This window comes from Rhopalosiphum maidis, chromosome 1, assembly GCF_003676215.2.
Source record: "Rhopalosiphum maidis isolate BTI-1 chromosome 1, ASM367621v3, whole genome shotgun sequence".
Taxonomy (NCBI): Eukaryota; Metazoa; Arthropoda; class Insecta; order Hemiptera; family Aphididae; genus Rhopalosiphum; species Rhopalosiphum maidis.
In genome coordinates, this window is record NC_040877.1 from 76526330 (window position 1) to 76552329 (window position 26000).

At 26.8% G+C, this 26000-nt stretch overlaps 1 protein-coding gene across 3 annotated transcripts; it reads right to left on the minus strand.

Annotated features, from left to right (window-relative positions):
• Positions 1 to 1425: 1425 nt before the first annotated feature.
• LOC113559108 (septin-7) lies at positions 1426 to 25799 on the minus strand. Of its 3 annotated transcripts, XM_026964706.2 has the most exons (12): positions 25632 to 25799; positions 25139 to 25140; positions 6960 to 7167; positions 6703 to 6888; positions 6320 to 6560; positions 6031 to 6250; positions 5750 to 5939; positions 5525 to 5684; positions 3475 to 3519; positions 3162 to 3297; positions 2949 to 3103; positions 1426 to 2856 (listed from the first exon to the last, which is right to left on the minus strand). In XM_026964706.2, the coding sequence occupies exons 1-12, from the start codon at positions 25642 to 25644 to the stop codon at positions 2808 to 2810; spliced, it is 1605 nt and encodes a 534-aa protein (XP_026820507.1). In that variant the 5' UTR covers positions 25645 to 25799; the 3' UTR covers positions 1426 to 2807. The 3 variants fall into 3 exon arrangements, with proteins under 3 accessions (XP_026820507.1, XP_026820504.1, XP_026820505.1); XM_026964703.2 differs by lacking the exons at positions 25139 to 25140; positions 25632 to 25799 and adding an exon at positions 17267 to 17818; XM_026964704.2 differs by lacking the exons at positions 3475 to 3519; positions 25139 to 25140; positions 25632 to 25799 and adding an exon at positions 17267 to 17816.
• Between the last annotated feature and the right edge of the window lie 201 nt (positions 25800 to 26000).

The window sequence follows — 26000 nt, forward strand, 5'->3', positions numbered from 1 at the left end:
GTACAAGCCACAAGTAGGGATATGGTGTACAGGGGACAACTCTACAAATAAAACATTTTTCTTTAAAATTTGACTATTTTGAAATATACTTATATTATATTATTATTATTATTAATTAAAATATTTTTTAGCATACTGAATATTAATAAAATGAGAAACTATCATGTTCCCTGCAACTATCTTTGAATTCTTCACTTTTTAAATTTTATACTCCATAGTCCATAAAATATTGGTCTAGATTCTATTATGGAATTATAGAAGGCAGTTAGAAGATTTAACCTTTGTCCCAGGTTTTTCTTTCAGATTCAAAATTAAAATTATAGAAACAGATTGCAAAAAATATGATAAAAACAAAGAATTCAGCTTTATAAACTTTTTTTATATACATATTATGTATAAAATTACAAGTTACAAGTACTCCTTTTAATTTTTTTCTTTACCTCTTAGATGGTGATTTTAACAATATATAAGTACCTAGTCCCCTAACCATCTACTAGTTTTTAATATTGGTCACTATGATTTCCAAACACCATGGTTATCTATTCATACTATTTTAGTAAAATATCATATCATAAGAGTAACTAATTATAATTTATTTATTGTTATTATTTTATTATATTTTTATTGCCACTTTATCTAGTTTCTTAAAATTTCTATTATTTTTATAATCACAATAATAATATAAACAGTAAACACCTTCCTTATTTCTTAAAAAATCATAATAAATTTAAATTGTTAAAGCTGTTTCAAACAATACAAATATAGTAACCATTTGAATAACTTAGTTTTTTTTTAATATAAGTTGTTTTAAAATAAATAAATTTAATAACCTATTAATATAAATATGTTGCTGTTACTAAACTAAATAGTATATAATGATTAATTGTAATTTGTAATCATTAAAAACAAAATTTAGATGATTTAGATGTAAAGTAATTAAATGATAATTGATGAAAAATGTATAATAAACATTTTTTCTGGGAACTGGACAATTGTTTACAAGTTTATTATAACAAAGAAACAATGACTCAGCGGCTGTTATTATAATAAAATGTGTTAAATCTTTTAGGTTTTATAATAGGTACTGAAATGTTTAGTTCATATTTTCAGCAACACCTATAAGAACAAAATAAATAATATGTACCATAAGGCATCGACTAAGTATAATGAATTATTAATCAATGATCAACAATAATACATATTATGAAATATATGGAATTATATTTATATAGATAAATAATATTGGTCAATATTTAAATAAAAAAAAAACAAATTAATTATTATTAAGTACAGTTTAAAAAAAAACTATATTACATAAACAAATCAAATAAATATCATTAATTTCTATAAAATTGTAATTGTTTATATAATAAATCAAAACCAAAAATACAATAATTTAAAAATTTAAAATAAAAAGAATGAATAAGAATACTAAAAATATTTAGTTTACGTAGGTAATTTAGTATCTAAAAATTACTAGTTATTTTCTTAATAGTATTTAAAAATATATTTACAATATACCGTATGATTTAACAATATTGAGTAGATACTCACGGTGGAGAAATAAACTTAATGGAAAGCACAAAGTTGTTTTTTAACAATTAAATTGATACTGTGCAGGACATATCACTCACTATTTCAACAGTCCAAAAATTATTAATTAGGTATGGTAAATATAGAAATACACACATTTAAAAGTGTATATGAATTTAAAATAAAATTAATATAAAAGATAATCGTTACAGATACCAGAGGCAAGATTCATTACAATACAATAGTAAAAGAATTAATATACATATATATATATATATATATATATTTATATTAAATTCATACAAAAATAAAATTAAAATTTTCTTCCTTAACAATATTCCCAAATAAAAAAAAATTAATAAAAATTAAAAATTACCAGTTTGTAAGTTTGTAAAGTAAGCACTATTGGATGGACATAATGTTAGGGCACTTTAATTAATACTATAATCAGTAATCAAGCGATAATATATTATATTTATAGAAACAAATAATATACTAAATAAAAGAATATTTTATTAAATAAAATCCATAAAAACTTTGAGCAATGCATAAACGGCTTTAATAATGGGTTTGTTCGTAGTTTAACTATTAAAGGAATGTATTCAGTAATAGTTATTGACGAAATTATTATTTTATTAATAACTAGCAATTAAAAATTATGGATTTCTGTGTCGAGAAAAAAAATAATAATACTTATGATTATTGACAAACATTATTTTACTGCCGAATAAACTTAAAATGAAAAAAAGAACAATATTCTACAGGGATGTCATCATCAATTAAAATTAAATGATGTTATTCTTGGAATGAATAAAATAGTCAGTTAGTGATTGCTTACAAATTACGCTTTTGATAAATTTCAGGCAGTAATATTTATTTATATTTGGATTACACAATTGAGCTTCATTCGTTTAAAATTTAAACACTATGGAACTGAAAAACAATTTGCCTATAGTAAATACTTACAAGTTATTTAATTATTCAAATAATGTCTGTATATTACGCATATTATGCATATTACAATGATCAATGAATCAATAAGATTATTAAGACTAAATCATTAAAATTAAGGTAGTAAAAATAAAAAGAATATTATTATTATAAATGTGTTAAACACACACATTACTGGTAACAAGTTTGACAGTCTATGTTAAATTACAACTGTTCAAACGAGATTGTACCCAATTCATACAACTTGGTCAAATAATAATTAGTCGAATTATAATAATAAATAATAATATGATTTTATACATATTATTATGGCACTACTCGTTTCAGAATAATCCTTTTTTCTTGATTTTCTTCTCTTTTCCATCGGTAGTTCTGAAATACAAATTAACAGTTTATTAAATATTGTGCCAATCTGATTTATTAATTAATAAGTTATAATAATTTAAGTAAGAAATATGACATACTCTCTCTCTAATGACCGCCTTCTAAGTTCGTCAAGACTAACACCACTGCTAGATTCCCAGTCTCTGATTTCAATTTCAAGTTGCCTACGTCTTTCATCCAATTCACTAGCTTCAGATTCTAATCTTTTCAACATTTGTTCATTCTTTTGTTGCAACTATTAAAAAAAAAAAATTAATATTTTAACTACATACAAGAAAAAATAATACACTAACAGCAATTTCTGAATCTTTAAGTTTTTGTTTTTTTTCTTTGACTTTCATCTCAAACACTTGTTCCATTTCAGTTTCCATTTTCTTAAGTTTGGCATCATGATCACGTTTTTCATCTTCCATTTGGGCTAATGGATTCCTATTATTAAAAAAAAAAAGAAAAAAACAAATTATGTACATTCAAACACAACAGATTTAGAATGTTATACCAATTACGATATTTCTCTATAATCTTAATTTGTTATAAATTTATTGGACTAATTTTTGGATGAGGGAAAAGTTATTGTTTCTTTCTATACTATTAACTGAAACTTACCAAACAGCAACGAAGGAATTGTTGATTGCTCCTGGGGCGCACGAGCTGGACCAGTGTGTAAGAAAATAATAATAATTTTTTTTTTAATTGATATTATAAACATAATCAGTATAATGGTTTTAAAAAAGCTTGTGTTTGCATAATAAAGCGTTCAATACTATGAACTACAAACTACTTATTTAATTATTTATCTGATTAAACAAGACATATTTTGATTTAAAAGTTCTTAACAATTTCCAACTTATACTCATATAAATAAATATAATATGATAATGCCATTCAATAACAACTTTTTACATTTTTTTTCATGATACATATAATTTTTAGTAGTGAAACCACTATATCATAATACATATTCCAATAATGTATTAGTCTATAAAATGTATAGTAGAAAATTCACACTTACATAGTAATATCCTATATTATCTAACTACTTATAAATCAAATAATGAACAAATATTTACATTAAACTCATTAAAGTATCAAATTGAATGTTAATAGATATTTTATTTTTTCTGTTATACAAAATAAATAATATATTTGTCAACACAGATTGTTAAGAGAACAATAAATTAAAGTATTCTTTTAACTAGCTTTCACTACATTTTGGAAATATAACGAAACATTAATATACAAGCAAAATATTATTTTTTATAATAAAAACTAATTATGCATGTTTACGCACAGTGGTGTATTTAAGATTTTATCAAGGGGGGATATAATGGATATATGTTGGCAAACATAATTTCCTGCACAGGGGGAGGGTACACTTACCATCACCACCGTTTCTCAAAATTGTTGAAAATGTATATACATAAATATATAAAACTGTATTATTTTGTTTTCAAGATTAATAGTATTCATAATTAATTTTTTACAAAGAAAACCATGAGAATACAATACGTAATACCTATTGATAAATATACAAATTTATATGTAGAACGAAAACAGTAAAAAATAGTGCACCAACCAGTGCTCTAAACTTAAGGGTCTCAGGGCCTCAATACAGCTACTAAAGAAGGGCTCTTATCTTTGGTACTTAGCTGGAGGCCTGGGCCCCGGGAAGATGGCCACTAGGCAGCTACCTAGTTTGCCTAAGTGGAAGTTTGATACTGGCACTACAGTGAGTGTTTGACTATAATGAGTAGTGAACTATTATGCTGAATTAAAAATAAACTAATGCAATAATAATAAATATTATAAAAATAAGAAATAACTCATATTTTATTGTTTAAATTTGATTATTATTTGTATTCAATTTAATTATTATAATTTATTGTTTAGAATGCCTATTTATATATACATGCCTTTGCTTTGCAATATGTTTAGAAATAGCAACCAAATCCTTATTATTAAAAGCATGATAATAGCCTGATCATTATTGACAATAATGACGATTAACGGAATTTTACGATTTACGAAACAAATTGTTTACAATCATATACCTATTTAGCAGTAAGTTGTGTATTGACTACGGGCATCAACCATATTTTCAATTTCTTAATATTTCAATATTATTATAAAGTGTAGCATTTTCAATAATTTTATTCTGTATTTCTGTAATATACGAACGATATTATTAAACCTATAAGTAAAAAAAAAAAACCAGAGGGGGGGATTTATCACTCGTAAATACGCCACTGTTCACGCATAACTATAACTGATTAGGGTTTTTAGCAATTTAGCATACTGAAATTCTATATTTAAATTCATTTATAGCATATTCGACTTGAGACAAGAAAAAGACAATGTAATAGTAAACAATTTTCATTATGGTTCATAATTTAATTTATGGTCAAAAAGCCCATGCACAACTAATAAAATAGCAAACAAAACAAATATTTTAAATGTTTATAATGAAATAACATGAAATATATTTATGCAACTATTGTAATTTTTTTGAGGGTCTCATCCAAAAATCAGCCAAATAAATGATAAACAGATATTATTTGGATACATAGAAGATGGGATATTCTATAAATGGGCGCAAACCACAACCTTGAAAGGCTATCAAAAACGCTTACTCATATATCATAATATATTAACTCACTTGGTCATTCCTTTTGGACCATCGGCTGAGAAACAAGCCAACTTTCTAAATCTGAAGTTTTCATAATGTACATTACTAGTTACTTCTTTTAGATCTTGTAAATGTGTTCTCAATAACATATTTCTTAAGGCAACAAAATCACAATGATCAAGATTTTCCACTAGAATTTAATAAAAAATAATTATTTATTATCATACATAAAGTGAATTTGCATTTTAGACACACCTTCAACTAAACCCCAGGGATACTTTCGACCTCGCACTTTCTTTCCATCCACTTCATGTACTTCAGTTGATCCAACAACAGCAAATGGCACTCGTGCTTTAAGTTTTTTTAAATTTTCACGATCTTCATCTTTGTCAGAATCAGGGAAATCGTAAATTTTGATTTTATGCTGAGCAATTTCTTTTAAAATCTAATAATAATAAAAAGAACTCATTATTATCAATATTAAACATAATTTATCATATAAATTTAAATTGATAAATGTAAAATAGAATGTAAACCTGTTTTTTGTACTCTGTCACTTCGTCTGGAGTCATGGTATCTGCTTTGGAAATAATAGGTATTATATTCACTTTGTCATGAAGTCTCTGCATAAATTCTACATCTAAAGGTGTCATTCCATGACTATTTGACTCCAAAAAATACAAGCAACAGTGTACACGACTATCATGTTGTACTTTTCTATTAACTCTAGATTCGGCATTTAAGTATTCTTCATACCTAGCAATAACATTTCAAATAAACATTAAAATTGAATAACAAATAAATTAATAAAAATATTATATTTACCTTGATTCGATATACTCAAGTACTGGTTGCCAACAATCAGAATTGTCAACAGCATCACCAAATCCTGGTGTATCAACTACAGTAAGTGAAAGATTTACGCCCTTTTCTTTCAACATACATCTATTAGTTTCAACTCGTACTGTTTTACCAACACGTAAAGAGGGTCCAGGGTGTTCTTTGCCATATATGTCAGCCAAGAACATAGTATTAATTAAGGTGGATTTCCCAAGACCAGATCTACCTATAACAATTTTTATATTAAAATGTAACTTAAAAAAATGCCAAACACCTGTGCTAACTCAAATATTTAAATGGCAAGTAAGTATTATAGTATGAAGTACATACAAAAAATGTAAAACTATACAAAAATCTAATAAACTTACCAACAACCATAAGAGTGAATTCAAAGCCTTTCTTTACAGCTTTGCGATATACTTGATTAGGTAAATTGGCAAATCCAACATATCCATCTAATTTCTTTACTTTCCTATCGTTAGCCTTTCCAGTTCCAGATTGATCTGTTTTTAAAAGTTTTTCTTTATTTTCTGTAGGCTCCGTTGAGGACTCAGCTATACATTTAAAAATAAAACATTTAAATAAAATACTTAACAAGAACATACAAAAGACATGAAAGACATACGTTTAACAACAACTGGTACTCGTGGTAAATTCATTGGTGCAGTTGATGGTAAATTTGTACTTTGATTAGTTTTTATACTGGTAACAGAGTTCTGATGGGGCACTGGAGAAGTTGAATTGGAATTTGACTGAACAGCAGATTGAGTACCAGGGATTGCACTATTTGCTGATACGTCATTCTTAAAGAACAACTCCCGTTTGCTTTGTAACTAAACAATTAATAATAAAGATTAAACATTATAAAAAGAACAACAAATTAATTAAAACTAATCCATAATTTCAAGAAAAATTAGTCAAATTTGTAATATCCCACAATCTTAAAATATTTTATATACTCAAACACTAAATTATACCAAATTGCTCATATTTAAGTAATGAATAAATAGTTTAATAATTAAATCATTTAAAAATCAATAATTATAATTATTGATTGGTAATTAATAATCTCATAATACATAATTCTGCAATTAATAATAATTCTACAATCATTTTTAATGATTATATAAGTTAAAAAATAAAATAAAATATACACTCATGAATGATTATAAATTATTGTAAGTGTCAAGAAGTCAAATATGAAATCATCATAAATTAGAAATACCCCCAAAAATAGGTATTAAAATAATGAATCCTATAAAATATTAATCATAAAACTATAAATATTATAATTATTTATTTATTTGTACGATTGCGTACAAATAAATTTTAACTATAAAAATAAAGTACAAATATTTTTTTTTTATGGAATGCAATAAATATGATCAAAAAACTCAAGGGTGGTTAGTTATATGTGATAACTATTAAACAATAGCAGATTAACATAATGACTACTTTTATGAACGATATGGATATTTAAAATACTTAATGGTATGTATGTTAACAATACAGTTAAGTTAAATTATTGGTAAGGTAGGTAATAATAGTAATCTAAAAGTCCACCAGCAGTCTATTAAAAAAAAAACACAATAAATACAGAATAGGTAGTCGTTTTAATATTATTAAGCTAATTTATATTTTATAATATAGAAAGGCGACGATACAATACAATAATACGATTACTGACAGATTCTAGATATGATACACACATTGCTTTCCGTATGCTAGTAGTAGGCCCATAAAATGGTATCTCTGTTTATTACTCAAACTTGACTTATTATTTATATAATACTAGAAGTAAACATGTGTAATATACTATAATAAACAACAAAGAGTTAAAAATATTAACAACTGTAATAAAAATCGATCATAAACTAATTAAATGATTAAACATATTTTGCTACCAATAGTTCCTAAGAATGACGCAAATCAAATGTTCACGTACGTGTCAAGAACTGACATGCCATAAAAATAAATAATTCACTTTTAACCTAATTTTAACTGATCTTCTATTTAGTCATAAAAAAAAATAATTATAAGTTATCACAATTTAAAAATTTGACACAATATAATATTTAAGTTCCGCACACAAAAGATAACAAATTATTTCACGGTCACTCATTTTGAATGCATTTTGCGATCATGTGGCGAACAAAACTATTTCTAAAAAACCAACTGGTGAAAATATTATCCCTAAACACCTATATTATAGAGTTTGTGTCGAAATCAATTCAGCGGCTTACATAAAAATTTGACTCGATCACGTTTTGAAAAAATCACAATAGCATTATAAAATTCCAAACCATAATAAAATAGGTTATCCAATTTATCACTACTTACACACTCATAATTTAATTTATTTTACTTTCGATTCATAATTTGAATTACTAATAAACATTAATTTTGTGGTTTATACATTTTATATACTACACATGTCCTCTAATATTAGAATATACATTGAAGTGAAAAATAACTTTTCAAACACGCAATAACATGACTTAAATTCGAATAATTTCTATTATAATTAAAAAACAATATTATGAAAATCTACAAATTACAGTAATGAAATAAATTGTTTACTGACAACATAATATATTCATTAGTCATCACCAACTAATATGAAATATTTAATATTATTATATACCTACTTATATTATCAAAAAGTAACAAGTAAAGTTCTAATAAATAATATTATTATTAACTACAAATTTACGTCCATTCACTTTCAGCTAATAATATTTAAATCCAAACTAATAAAGATTTTTAAATTGAAAAAAGAATAATAGATAACAATAATTAATCAATAATATTTGCCTGCGGTTAAAAAAACAATGTCATTTTTCTTTGATTTAAATTTTTTGTGTAAACACTACTAGAAAGTATTCAAACTATATTATTTTTATGGATACATACATGAAATACAAAATAAGATAACGTCATTAATCATTAAAAATATCATAATTATAATTTATAACATTTATTTGGAAAACCTATGATCTCTACCACATATCTTCGACAATCCAAGATCCAAGATAAATAAATTTACTACAATGAGTTGTTCATTCACAAATGTATTTTTCTCACAATTTCATATCATTTAAAATATAATCTTTATTTTAATGTGCAAAGGCGTGGTTAATATTATAATTAGAGCACGATGACGTAATTTCTATAAAGGAGCTAGTAATACAGAAACAGAACCATATGTGAAGAAACCGTAATAAGGGTTAAAACAAAAAATCTGGGTGTAACCGAGCTGACATTCCCAAAAAATCAAAATTATTACCATAATTCAAATACAGCGTAGCACATAATATATTATAATAACTAATAATTCAAAAAAACATATTTAATAATAGATTTAAAAATATGTAAAATATGATCCTATTACAAGTTAAGCAAAAATTAAATATATTTTTAATACTTTTTATTAATTATTCTCAGTTTTTTTAACGAAAGAGCACTCGAAATATTTCATTTTCAAGATTGTATTTGTCGTAACATTTCATTCCCTACATTTTTTTACTACATTTTCTGCGTTGTTTTATTCGAATAAACAAAGCAAAGCATTATTGATAATACATCATTTAAAATGTCACTTAAACTTAAAATATACTAAATTATTATGCATCAGATTTTATCCATCTTACAATAAGACATAAATTCTATTAATTCAGAATTGTTGATACCTATTAATAGTTATAGACTACAATTATTGTTAAATCGTCTTAATTGCGCTTAAAATTTTAAAATCTATGAACTACAGTAAATCAAATATAAAATATATTAGATTTTTGTTAGTTTTATCATTTTTTAAATTTATCAAATCCTCGAGAAATGATTGCATTATACATTAATACATTATATACTTTTAAAACATTTTTAAACAACCGTCACATTCCGATTGGGAAAAATCATGATCATTTGAGAAACAAAAACACTCACCAGAAATGTCATAATTTGATCAAATCAGTAGTAAAAAATACATTCTACGATTTTATCGGACGACGACGCCTGTCTCGTTTAAAACTACCTTTTACGATTCATCCAACAAATATTAAGCCGTAAAAATAGTTAGCAAATAATTTTATAAAAAATATTTTAGTTTCATTTATCCAGGGGCAAATTTTTTCGTATTAGAATTACATTTTAGTAATGAACATAGGTATTATATAAAATTAATTTATTTCACATAAGTATTAATACTAATATATATATTAAACAATTAACATAAGTCATATACTATGTGGAACAAATATCTCAAAAAAAAAAAATCTTAATAATTTAAGTTTTATAATTGGCTTAGATAAAATATTTATAAAAATTAATTTATACTTATACACAGCATAGTATAAATATATACATAATTAAACATTACGCTAATCGAAGATGTATTTTTGTTAAAACTGTAATACTGAACAAATATAATATTGAGAACTAATTTAAAAAAAAATAACAATATTTTATTTCACTGAGTAGTAATTTAATACTGATTAAGTGTTATAAATTCATTATATAAATCCAAAGATATTAAATTTGTCATTTTCTAGACAAGCCCCGTTAACTAATAAGAATCTCAGTAATATAATTATTCATCTACCAGAACCAGTATAAGTAATAACTTTATTACTTATGGCTTCAGACGACGAGTATTTCATTAAATAAAAAAATATTGATATTTTGTGTGCTTCAAGAATTGAAATGCAATCATCGTTTTACATATCAATGATATTGATCAAAAATCTACATTTAACTATATAAATCATTAAATCAATATATATTTTAATAATAATAAAATATAAAAATAATGAGCACATTGCATAATGTTATTACATGCCTCAAAAATTATATATATATATATTAATATATTATAAATAATAACAATATACTATTATTTACTATGAGAAATTTTCCGTTGATAAACATAATAGACGTGACTAAGTGGAATATAAATATTAAATATATCATGTGGAACTGTTATAGTTTCTTAGATTGGTGTTGTAACTTGTAATAAATAAATAGCAATAAGTTTTGAAATGAATTCAGAAAATCTAAATTAAAGCGTTAAATTCTACTAAACAAAGTTGTTAAAAATGTATAAGCATGAAAATTAACAGCACGTGGTGTGACAACGTAAAGGATCAAGGTTAGAATTAAATAAGTGGACGCATCGAGAATCGCTCTTAAATATTAGTCAGCTGTGGTCGTCATGGTGACGCATACGCACACGATCGATTTTTCTCCCCTGGAAAAGCAACTGAAATCAACAATACCGCACAAAGCAACCCTCTGTAGTTTTTTTTACATTTCAAGGTCAGTATTCTGTAAAATTGCTCGATCGAATCTCACAACTATTATATTTGTATTGAATTGAGTTACTAAAATAATCGTAGTGTTACATATTATATTAAGTTATACATCATAACTCTTAACGTTTTACACTTACAACAATTGTAACTATATATCATATTGTTTTTATAACATGAAACATAATATAATATGCAACTATATGATATACAGTATACCTCACTACACACATAATTTACCTAACCTTAATAATAAGTATAATTATACTTTTAGACTATTATAACAGTAATACCTAATAGATACAAATTATTCATTAAAAAAATTAATATTAAAAACTAGTTTGATAAACAACTATACTATAAAAATGTAAAACACAACCATGAATCGAGAAAACAATAAATATCAAAAACTTTGACGGATTCAAACCAAAATTAAACAAATTTGAAAATAGTTATTATTTAAACAACAAACATATCTGGAAATAAAATATACAATAGTATAGATATACCTACAATATTACAAGTTAATATTCATAAAAACAATTTCAATATTAATATTTACAAATACTAATACGTCAAGTGGCTAAACTTGGACACAAATCGAATCATACAAACCATTTGCACATCGATTTCTTTAGAATATATAGTAGGTATACACTATACATTGTATACGTCACGTACATGATATATTAATATATCTCTCTTATAAGTAAACACGATTATAAAATGTTCCAAAAACGATACATTTAATGTTATACAAATACACAACAATAGTAAACTAAATGTAATAATCTTATTTGTTATTTTCAATTTGCACGAGGTTATTTAACAAGTCAAAAAAATGAGGAACAAGATCATTTTCAATAATCGTTATTATCACTAATAAAAATGTGAGAAAAACAATTATATGTATTTAACACTCGATACACAAAAAGTATATAGTACTAAATAATTACATACTAAGGTCCAGAAAAAAATTAAATAATTTTCATTAAGTAGAAACACTCAAAATATTCTTTATAGTTCTTTTGATAGAATAAGTAAAGAATCTTCATTAAAAATAACCTTGAAATATTATCTCCGTTGTTAGTGATAAAAAATATGCACGCAGTAAACAAATTATTGAGATTTAAATGTTTTAATTTTGATAGTCAGTCAATTGTATGTTTATGTTCATATATAGAGTTTGTCATAAATTAAATATTAGAAAAAGACCTATTATAGAACTGTAAATGTTAAAAATATATACCATCGTCCATCAATATAGGCAATATACCTCAAAAATTCAATAAAGTAATTAATATGTATGCATTGTAACATTTGTAATTCATGCATTTTATCGACGCTTATCGGTTAACACTGCTGCAATTGTACGATTTCACTTCACCTGCCCTCTACGGGAACATTAGGTAGGTACCATAAAACATAGCTTGTAAATGCATGACTCATCAACTCGTTTAATGTTAAAGTAATAAAGTAGAATTTTCCACAAATGTTTGCATTCAAAAAAGTGTACTATATGTATTTGTCTAATGTATCCATACATTTGTATTTTTAAAAGATATTTTTTACAGTCTAACACAAAATATACATTTATTAAACAATAAAATGGTATACGATAATTGTAAAAACAAATGTGTACAAAACCATTAATATAAATACTTAATAACGTTATAATTTTAAATTTTTTATGTACCAAGTATCTACTATCTATATTGAAATTGTATACTTTTAAAACATTATATGCATTTCTAGTTTAAAATTTAACAAGTGCAGTAAATCCTAGTTCTTATTACAATGTGTAATAAAACATTGCATTTTGAATTCGATTAAAAGCCGTAAAATCCTTAAATTTATCTAATGTAATAAATTGAACAAGAAGAATCTATTTGTTATAATTGCTTATCAATAACACTATAAATTTAAATAATAATTAAGTTAAATAGTTAAATAGTTGATTATTTATTTAATTTTGAACTTTTGTTAAGTTAAAAAACTACAAAGACTATCTTATTATAATTATAAATATATAACAATTAGAACATAAAACTATAGATCAGCAATTCATATAAATACATCATTAAGGAAAATAGTATATAGAAGAAAATAATATATTTATAATCGCAACATTTATTATGATATGTAGATATTCTTCACCATATATTATAATAATATAATATAGTATTAATGATTATATAATATTTATTGTATATTATTTTTTATCATTGACATAAATGCATGTAACAGTAACTAGATTATAGACTAGCGTCAAAAATTGTTATAACGAAGAAGCTTATAATAACTAAAATTAATTATAAAGATTTAGCTAAAAATCGTGAAAATATAAAATATATTAATTAAGTAGCAGAAATCTAAATAGCTGTAGTATAATATACATTATACATCACTTTCAGTAAAATATTGATTCAAATGATAAAATATATGGGTCCGGATGAAATCAGAGAAATATCCTAAATATAAAAATTAATCATTTTAGTATACTTAGAATGTAGCAGTGTTAAAATAATAGTAATTTTTTTTATATGTTTAAAAATTATATTTTAAAACATAATGAATTCATAAATACGTAAATGAATCAACAACACAATATTAAATACATTATAATGAGCGAGACTGGCAAAAATGTGACAGTGATTTTGTTTTCAAAAGATCGTTCCAAACAGATATAAATACAATAATAAATAATAGTTATGTTATAAAATTTATAATATATAAATTTACGATCAAAACAAGAGTTAAAACTTAAAATAACATACCCCTTAAAATCAATTAAAAATTGTATCAGTTCCTTGAATGTCATTATACACAGCTGTCACAAAAATGTAACTAACCAACCAAAAGCAAATGTAAAATGTAAATTGTAATTTGGAAAATAAAACAGGTTTTAACAGTCACGCGTATTTACGGATGGTAAACATTCTTTGCGAATTCATAATTGTAAACGTTCAAATGTTTACTTTTAAAACCAATAAATCTTAACTTTTAATAAATGTCATTATTCGTTTTTAGTTTATAATGGGGTCAGTTTAAACAAAGTCCTAAAAAAAAATTAAATAGTTTAACTTAAAAACATATTCATTAAAATTTATTATATTTTTAAACGTGAAACTTAATGTTTCTAACCTTTAACATACGCTTAATTGACACGGTTAAACTATAAGACAAATAAGAATAAGAATTTAAAACCGTATAATATATTCAGAAGTGTTAATTGACTGGCGGTTGCAATAGTTCTTCACCAAAAATAGAATGAACTAAAAATCAAACGTTTAATTGAAAAATAATTTTCCATAACTAAACATACCTCGGACTCGACCCATGAGTGTGTTATGATGACTACATAACTAATTCCATAAAAACTCGCAATATAGTAAAAAATAACGATGAATCGATTAATTATTTTCTGGCGAAACACGTGTGACTCAAATAAACCAGTTTACTAGAGTCGTATTATTGAGCTACTGTGTGCACGGTGTAAAATATATTAATCGCAATGGAAAGACCTCGTCATCAAGTAGATGTGAAAGCTTCGGCGATACCGCCGGAAAGGTCGCGGCAGCGTCTCCTTGTTGGTCGGTGTAATAAAATTTACATCAAAGGACAATAGTAGTGAGACCTACAGTTGAAAACAAACAATGTGTATAACATATCGTTGGTATCAGAGTAAATAATAATAAAATATATACACTATATAGAGCAGATCGGTCAGTGTAACGACAAAATATTTAACTATAGACGAAGAGTTGAGTGACCTGGATTTCACGTAGTTCTACATATTATAATAAAAATAGTAATAATACAAATAACATAATATAATAATAATAATAATAATAATAACCGTACAATGGATATACGACACGTGTTCGAGTTTAGTATTTTTTTACGATAATGGAAATCTCTTTACGTGTCTCCTAAACAATACAATCTAATCAAGTTAAATAGCACTGAATATAAATTTTAGCAAGGGCGATGGTATTAATTCACCAATAAAATGTCAACAGCTTAACAATAATTTGAAAAATTGAAAATAAAATACTGTTTTGATTAAATTTATACTTATAAGTTTAACAATAACTTGTATGTAGCAGTCAGCATAGCTTTAGACCCTACCTCTTCTAAATTCAAGTTACGCGCCTAGATTCTTGATGGGTATTATCAAATTTTAATGTGAAAACTTCGAACAGACGAAACGTGGCGAAATTACGCATTAACATTTATCAAATTAATACAGGTGGTGAACAAATACTCATTATAAAATATGATAAATAGTATAGTTATAGCCCAGCGTCTATGTATTATAATGACAAAACAACTGCAATTCGATTTAAAAGTAACACACACTCACATATGGCACGAACAAACAACACTGTGCAAAGTATCCGACAAATGACGAGTATGATATGTGTTAAGCACGACAATGATATTACAATAGACGGAACGTCAAAAGGAGACCAACTACAATTATTAAACTTGGTTACACCGAAAACACGATACAATTTATAATAGTGGTAACAATATCGTCATCTTCGTCACATCTATCTACCGGTGGATAGTGAAAAGGGTAAAAAGAACATTAATAACATTAACAAAAAAAAAAACCGACGGGTTTCTCACGGATTATAACTATCATTCCATCTGGAATTTAAAATAAAAATGTATAGGTAGGTACGTACTATGTATTATTATGTTTAAACGCGCGAGTGTGTATAGTGCTACATCGCCACATCGGGCGTGTGTCGCTTTTTTCGTTACTAAAAGGGGAATAATATACTTTGCTCGAAGCGGCAGAAAAAATTATATAATATAACCGTTTGTGTCAGTACAATACTACAATACATATTAACTCTATTCGAATAATCACTCCAGAGTTCACGGCCTCCGTGGCTCGAGTGCGTCTTATCTACATCGATTTCCTGCACATTTTGTTATTTCATTCCGACCAGCGCAAAAACACGATAATTATTATTGAAGTACCTAACGAGCACATATTGATTGTTATGAAAATATGACCAAACGAGTGGTTTTATATAACACATGTCTGCACAACAACACTACGATTGCATCCGATAGTTGAAATATTATCACCGCGGCCGTCGATTAGACGGTTAATTAATTTAGCGACAACACCATAATACATGCGGTCGTCAGCGAAAGAATTCAATAACGAGACGTTTAAAATATACATTATAAACCGACCACCTCCATAGACTTACTGATATCAAGGTTGACTTATAAACATCACATTAAATGTCCACCTTGGTGGTATACATACACAGCACTCAAAGCCTAAGGTATAGAATATCGATAATTATTGATATTTTCCTATCGACAGGAGCAATATGGTTTTTTCGAAACGGTATCGAAAATAATAATATTGTATACCGTCGCGGTCGAGACGAATCGCACGTGACACGCCTTAGATAAGGGTGTGACCTTTAAAAACTAGTAGTTGGAGGGGGGAGGGTGCGCCCCAGCGTGATCTCTACAGATCGGAAAACCAGCCCACTTACCCCCCTCGACAAGCCCCGACATAACCTTACCCCGCGCAATAGAAAATACGGTGCGGCGCCCGCCCGGGAAAGACCTACAACAAGAAAACGCTTGCCTTGGTGCCGAGCACAGGTTTAGGTGCGGTGACGGGTGGAGGAGGTCCGGCCGGCGACGACTGGTGGTGCTGGTGATCGTCGGACGCGATCGCAGTCACGGCGGTGGCGGTGACAGTAGTGGCAGTGCCGGCGGTGGACGAAGGCGGCGCCGGTCCGCCCTGTTCGAAAATTCGCTGACGTTGGGCCAGGCGTTCCATGCTGGCCAGACGATACGCGGCCGCTGCGCTCGGAGTGTAAGACTTGGGCAACGTCGGCGGGGGCGTCGGTTTTGCCACTCCGCCGCCGCCGTCGCCGCTTTCGCCGTTAATCATATTATTATTATTATTATTGTTATCGCACGTGAAGCAACGACGGTGACGAAAAATTAATTACTTTCAAATGAGAACACTAGAGGTTCGGCAAGCGATTGACGAGCGCGAAACACGAGTAGCACGCGACACTAGGCACACCGCACTGAAAACGCGCACCACAACACAAGGGGTAGTAATCCCACCGAACGCGTAGTCGTTGGTGTCGCCAAACGTGTGCGCAACGCGAACGCGATCTCTTTACTGCACCGGCCGCGGATTGCTCGGTGGTAAGAAGTCGACGTTGACGGCGACGAGCGCGCGCGCGCGGTCGGGGACGGCGGGATTTTGATGCCGGCGCGCGCCAGATGCCCCGCCGACAGTCACAGTGTTGCCACACGGTAAGCGCGGTGAGACGTCTTCGAGGATAAAGTGCATATATTTTTTCTCCAACGATTATGTTATTATTATTATTATAACAAGCGATGACTAAATATTGCATAAAATAAACACAAAAATACTTTATCCGTTCGCACATAGCGTCCGAGAACGTTTAAAAATGTGAATAAAGTAGTATCACTGATTAAATAAATCTGTGATAGACGATAGTATAAAGAATAAATATTTTGAAATAAAAATATATTTGCACAACAGTAAACAATCGCGTTTTTGGTGTTTTTAGTTTCCGTGATAAAAAAAAAAATAATCAATGGGTTCCGACTTCCCACACATTTTATTCTAGATTATAATAATATAATATACATATATGGGTTGCAGTTAAAAACTCTGTATGGGTTAATTTTGAATTCAAATTTATTATAATACATTTTTTAAGAATAAGAATTGAAGATTTTAAAAAATGAAAACAAAAATTTAACAACATTTTTATACATAGGTAACATATTATTTATCTAACCCAAATATAGTCAAAATTCCGTATTTGACATTTTTTTATTATTACTAAATTATATGTATAGGTACTTACGTCCTACATATATAATATATACACACACAATATTATAAATCACCTGTCAAGAAATCGAAAATAATTCCTCAGGATTATAATTTGTAAAATTAAAATCGACTTTATATGAATAAAAAAAAACTTATTGGTAAATTACATTATTTATTTTTGATAATTATTCTTACAAATATACTCTACACTTAAAAGTTGAACAAATGCCTATTTTGTTTAAAGAACTTACAATAGAAGTATTTTCGTCTTTCAGTTTTATAAATTTGCTACATGAAACTTTTAGAGCACTATTCTTTATTTTAAAAAAATGGTAAAAAAATTATTGCTAATCAAATAAAATAATTTAACACTGAACAGCACGCTCAGAATCTAAATTAAAAGTAAATATTTAAAACTTGGGACCTAAAAAACATAAGCACGCAAATTATTTCCACATTTATATTTTATACTACTATATGTACAACAATTATTATAGGAGATATTTAAATGGAACTACCAATTAGGAAAAACATACTTCGTCAGAGAATATTGTAATTTACATATAATGCAATCGAATTGAAACAACAACGATAAATAAACACTACTACAACGGATTGATTTCTGTTAAGAAAATACCGAGTCCATAAGTCATAAGAGATGATACGGGAAAATAATAAAAGTATACGATGACCTGGAAATATATACGGCTTCAATAGATATAATAAAGAAATTCCTATAGGTTAATAATTTGTACTGCTACAAGTTATAAAAAAACTTACGAGCCATATATGTCAACATGCAGATACAATATACATAAAAATATAGAATGCATGTCTCAAGCCAGATAGGATATATTATAAATATATGAATATATTAGTATTCTAGAAAATAACGGTTTGAGCAAATATAAATTATAAGCATTCAATAATTTAATACCTAACTATGAATATTCTGTGAATGTCGCCAGATATCGCCAACAATTTACAGAATAATAAATACAGATGACATATTTAAAATAAAACAAATAATTGGTGTGAGAATATAGTAGAAAGTATTTTTAAATAATTTATTCTTTAATTTTATCAGATTATTTACTTAACATCCGAGACAATTAATCGATTATTTACTACGATCTACAAATTATGAAAACAAAATACTAATTAAATTGTCTTCATTATAAAACTAAAATTCTGCACCAGAAAAAGATCTTGAAAATACTATATTTTTATAAATCGTCAATCGTTTCATACTATAATAGTTTAAATTAAACTATTCAGAATTCTTTAATGTTTGATTTAATTACACATAAATAACCTCATTCATTTGCATAAATATTGAACCATCCATGTAGACATGTAGTTACGCACAATGAAATTAACAGTAATAAACTAAGTCGATCTATCACTTAAAAGTTAAAGAGACGCCACACCAACTATGTAATCTCCGTCTTAAAAACATATACTTAACACGAACCAATTTTATATATTTAGCTTAAATTTTAGAATTAAGTGACCTATCATAAAACTTAAAGATAAAAGTATTATCTGTATTCTTTTGTCGGTCTTTTACAGTATTGTCGGTATTTAAATTTTTTAGTGAATTATGATTATATAAAATATTAATACACGAAAATGCTCATAATTCACTTAAAAATTAAAGTATCATAAAAACAAGACGAAGGAACACAGTTAAATGTTCTTACTTTTAAGTTTGATAATAGGTCATTTCACTAATATTTAAGCTAAACACACAAAATTGGTTCTATTGAACGAACATTTATTATGTTGTACCTACGTTTGTAAGACAGAGACAATATACACATACTACATAGCGAGTATGACGTACTCTTAAAAAGAAAACCACAATGTTTTACGCATATTAACAGAAATATGTATCTATTACGAGTAATAGTAATAGTAATATAGTTTAAAAATATTTTTTTTAAATACTTTTGAAATTAGTTAATGTTAATACAATAACAGGAAAAACAAATTGAAAAAAAAAATTACATTCCTAAAATCACAATAAAACGAATTACGTCGCATAATAATAATATAATCCAGTTGAAAAAAAAAAATTAAAAAAAAACGTAAATGCCAACAATATTAATTTTATAATATAATGCACGAATTAAAAAAAAATTGCCCTTTTTTCTGGAAACCTTAAAATATAGCTTTCCAAACACAATAAATGTGTATTATACCTAAATTATCTCAAAAATGAAAATTACATTTTGTAGTTTTCATAGATTTTATAAGAATGGATAAAATGTGATAATACTTGAGATTAAAATTATTTACCTAAAAAGTAAAAAAAAAAAATGAATATTGTTTTATAATATTATAAATGCATTAAATCGTGTCTTTTTAATGCATTTTTCTTGTTGTTTAAAAGATTTAAGTCCACGTCTTAATTGTAAGTATAAAACGAATAATATTGAGCGTTAATAGTAGGTATTTAATACAGTTGGGTCATTTCATGAGGTTAGAAGTTGAAGTTTCTAAACACATCTCCCGCTTCTCCTCCACTCCTCTCAAATTCTTTTAGAACATATTTCAATTGCAAAATACAATAATTAAATTTATTATACGATGACTAACTAACGCTTACTATAATAAGTATAGAGCTGTCATTTTCGTTTAATTTATCTTTATATTTAATAAACGCTATGCGTAATCCATTTTTGTTCAATTAAAACATTAATTGCGGTGATTTGTATTCACTTATTTACAATATTATTTTCTATTGTACCTATTTTAAAATTATGGAGATTGTATTAATACAATATCTCTAAAGACGATGTTTCAATTATAATTTTTATATTGAAATTAACTTTGTATATTATTATACATTTAAACCTATTTAATTATTGTTACAATGAAACTAAAAGACTATTATTGTTACTTATATACTTTCTAATAAAATGTTTTTAACTTTGATAAATAGCCCGTATGTTTGAAAATAAATAAATAATTATCTCTAAACACAATTTCTAGGTATCTCTTCTCTTCTTGCAGTCTACTATAACTTTTATATAAAAATATTTAGAACTATACATACATGAATATTATTTGAAGTTGTTTCTGCAGTGGTCTATAATTTTTCAAATTATGCATATAATTATTAATTTGATTAATTCAATACATTCAAATTGCAAGTACCAATAAATAACGTATTTTACTGAATACTTTATAGTACATTCAAGTATACTGTATCTGTATACATGAGAAATATTAGTGAATTATATACGTTGTCTTACTTTGTTTTGGCCACCTATATGGAAACGGTCAGACTGGTGGCAATTCAAGTTCGCAAATGCACACCACACCACACTATAGATTTAAGTGTAAAAAAATTAAATACTTGCTACAATCGGTGTGAAAACGGGTTAATAGTCCGACAATTGGACAGTAATACCACGGACGCAAAAAAGACGACTAGGATTGCCAGCTGGACGACGACGGTCATCTCGACCGGACTTACTACGCTTGATTTGGTCGAGTTATTAACCACGCCTACACGTTCAACATCCAGCACTCGGGTACTCGGGTAACCACGGTGTTTTCTGTCGGCTAACCTTGGGAATATGTACCTAATTAAACTTCATCCGATTTTAACGGTTATCGATCAAAATTAAACGTTTTCACGAATGCGTATCATAGCATTGTGTAAAGTTAGGGCATAGACATTAATACACTTTATTTATTTATTTATTAATATATTTGTTCAAGGTGCATGATGTACAGTGACAAAATTCCGATGACAGGAATATTGTTTTCTGACGATTGTTAAACCGTTACATGTGCCAGAACCAAGATAAGATTTATATTAGTCATCTGACTCCTATTATATTATTATTCATATACTCCTTGTAGCAATATTGAGCTTCTCTTCATAAAAATTAATTGTAGAAACGTCTAAATAATTGAGTTAAAACATTTTAATAATTAGTATATACAGCACCAGTCGAAGCATCAAGAATATCATTATCGAATAAAATTGTGTAATAGAAGATTATTATAACAACTAAAAATATACCTAATTCAATTTCTGACATTTCTGTTAGATAATAATTTTATTTTAGTAAATATCAGAATCTTAAAATTAATAAGTCAACTAATGGAGATGTTTATTTATTTAAAACAAAAATTTAAGTGATAAATATTATTATTTTCACACTAATAGTCATAAAATGAATAATTATATTACCTAATATTACGCGTTTCATATCTTAATACTACTTTTTGAAAAATAAATACAAAATTATATTTTATGTTTTAAGAACAATTTGTTATCCCTTCAACCTATAATACTACTACAAATTAAACATAGATAATAAGACTATTGTTCAACAATAAAATTGATTAAATATATTTAAGTGTATTTAATCAATGACAATAGATATATTACTTATTTTATTTTTATTATACAGGGGATGAACAGAACCTGACATTTTTCAGATTTTAACTGCATTTGGAAGGATGGACACCACCTACCCAACGTAATCTTTCAAAATTGATAAATATTTCAAATAGCATAACTACATAACAATAACAACTTTGAGTATTAAATTTTAATTTACAGTAAAAAAATAACTGAGTACTGATCATTTAAAAATCATCAGGGGTCTAATGGTCACAATATATAAAACGCTATGTTATATAACACTATATACACTATAGTCAAACAACTCGGTAAGCAACAGGAATTACAAGTAAACCAAAAAGAGCTCACTTCCGATCTATATAAAAATCTTGATAAAAATAAACCAGTTGACAGGTGTAGACAAGTTGTCTACAAAGGTAACTCGATTTTTTTCAGACTGCAAAACCACTATTTTTATATTCTTTGGTTGAACTCTTCTTTATGGTGTACAATAACATGACTCATATGAACAACTTTCTAGTAATTTCAAATGACAATGAATACATTTTATATGCTTGCAATTAATATTTAATGCTTCAGATAAAAAAAAATTATATAGCATTTTAGATTCAATTATAGTAGTTATAACTATGATAACTATGATAATAATATTAGAAAACAAATAACTATAATAGTTTCATTTGCCATCATAAAATATCAAATAAACAATGTAAAATTGTAATAATTAATTGATACTAATTGATCACATAAACATAAAATGGAACAAATAGTTGATAAAATATTAAACATTCATTAAGTATCCACTTCAGTTTCAATACCACTTAAAAAATATTTATACACATTTTTGTTTATTTTAAATTTTTACATAATATTTTAAACGACTAATTTATTGGAAATATAAAACTTTCTGTCAAAATATTTCCTAAATTATTTTTGTCAATATTTAAAACTCAAAATATATTTAATTCTGTAAGCTTATTCTTTAAGTCCATAAGCTTATATGTATTTAGCTTTTTCACAAAAACAAATAAAAAATAATTATATAATGAATATACTAAATGGTGTATACTCATTAAATAAACTATTTATTTTGCATGCTTCACTTGATTAAAATAATAGAACATTTTTAAGCAATCAAAACTATACTACCAAGCAAACCACATAGATACATACACAAGTATTAAATTAAATTTCAAGAATAAATTAACAGTGACAACTGATAGGTGCTTACTTCAAATATAAAATTAATTGAGCATGACTAATAGTGTCAATTGGACATTATTTTTCACCTGATTTAAAAAATAAAATGATTTAGATGTTATTTTCAACTATAGATGTATTTTTAATAGTTTATTATTATAGGTACCCATGTATATATTACATTATATATACATATTTTATTTAGGATACCTAACAAAAGTTTTAAATACTCATTAGTATGAATATCACAATATTTATTTTATGGTTATAACTTTGATAACAATGAATATAATTAAATATTCTTTATAATGTAAGCAGACAATAGACTGATAACTGATTATAATATATTATAGATACCTACTTATTAATATGCCTATTGCCTATTCAAAATTATTTAATTATAATAATGCTTATTCAATTTCAATACTATAAAAAATAAAGTATAAGTATATAATATGAATTAATCATTTTAAGTAAAACATAGAATGAATTCAAAAAATTTAATGTGTAATTTGTAAAACATTTAACTTATTAACTATATAATATAGGCAAGTAATATATTTATAACAATAAATTATAAATAGATTAAGTTACATACATAATTATTTATTTATACTCTTAAATATTGATAAGTAATATATTAAAGGTATAAAGGTATAATATAATACTAGCAATATTACTATAAATGTTAAATATATTAATGAAATGGTAATTATGATAAATAGGTATTTACTAATTCTCAATTAGTTATATAGAATGATGATAATTAAAAATATTAAATAGATATTAACAATAAATTTATTTTTCATTTATTCATAAATACAAATCTGATTGCTCTATACAATTTTTATAAAAATGACATTATAAACGAAAAAATCAATATTAATACACTAATTTGATTACTGGAATTAGCTTTTAAAGCAAACAAATAGGTACCTAAACAGGAATCGTATTTTTAACTCAATGAGTATGTTGCACAAGCAATAGCGATCAAAGTGGTAACAATAGCTTAAAAGTTATAATAAATGGAATACGATACTTACAGCTACACGAATATTTCGGCGATAATTTCAGAAGCCAATGCACAACACGATCGTACCAAAAAAAAAAAAATAATAATAACAAAAAATACAAATACTAAACAAGTAAACAGATACAAATCAACACAAATGATTTATGGGTAAGTTAACAACGTGAACAACAACAATAACAACCACCACAACAGCAGCGTTTACTGCTACAATAGATATTAAGGGAAACAAACGATAAAACGCAACGGCGAATCCGGCTTTCGCGCAACGAAGACGGAACCGACGACCCAGACGTTTTCTCCTGGATCAGTGTCGCGCGCAAAACGCGTCGTCACCGGCAATACAGCGTACACTGAGCGCCGAAACGCAGCCGACATCGGAGCGATTCACTCTCGGTGGCGGAGGCGGCGGTGACAACGACCGTTTCGCGCGGATGTCGCGTCGTTTTCGTGCGCGAAAAATAACGGATCGCCGGACACGATGGGTTTGTGAACATTTTACTCACCGCTCCTCTGCATTGCGGTGCGGTCGGAAAAGTCAACGGACACGGTGAAAATTCGGACGGTGTGACGCGAACAAGAGAAAAATTTTAAATTTTAAAAATTCGCACGTCACATTATCATGTATCGATGATGATCGGACGGTAGCACCGGGAGGGACGGACGAATGCGCGCCGTAAGAACGACAACAACTCTGTTGTACACGGGTATTGCGGGGGCGGGTGGCGGTGCAGCTATGGAAAGGAAAATGATTCGGCGGCGATGAATCAGACTATCGATTGGCGCAGTCTTTGAATTGGCAAATACGAAAACATTACCGTCGAAATCAAATTTAATTTATCACGGATCTTTTTCTAATCTTTAGTCTCTTACCT

Excerpts from the sequence above, each read along its gene's own strand:
- LOC113559108 (XM_026964703.2), bottom strand. The coding sequence starts at position 17,578 with ATGATTAACGGCGAAAGCGGCGACGGCGGCGGCGGAGTGGCAAAACCG. Across the intron at positions 3,520-5,524 it reads GGTCCAAAAGGAATGACCAA|CTCGTGCGCCCCAGGAGCAA; the intron begins GTGAGTTAATAT and ends ACACTGGTCCAG. Across the intron at positions 3,104-3,161 it reads TTAAAGATTCAGAAATTGCT|TTGCAACAAAAGAATGAACA; the intron begins GTTAGTGTATTA and ends TTTTTTTAATAG.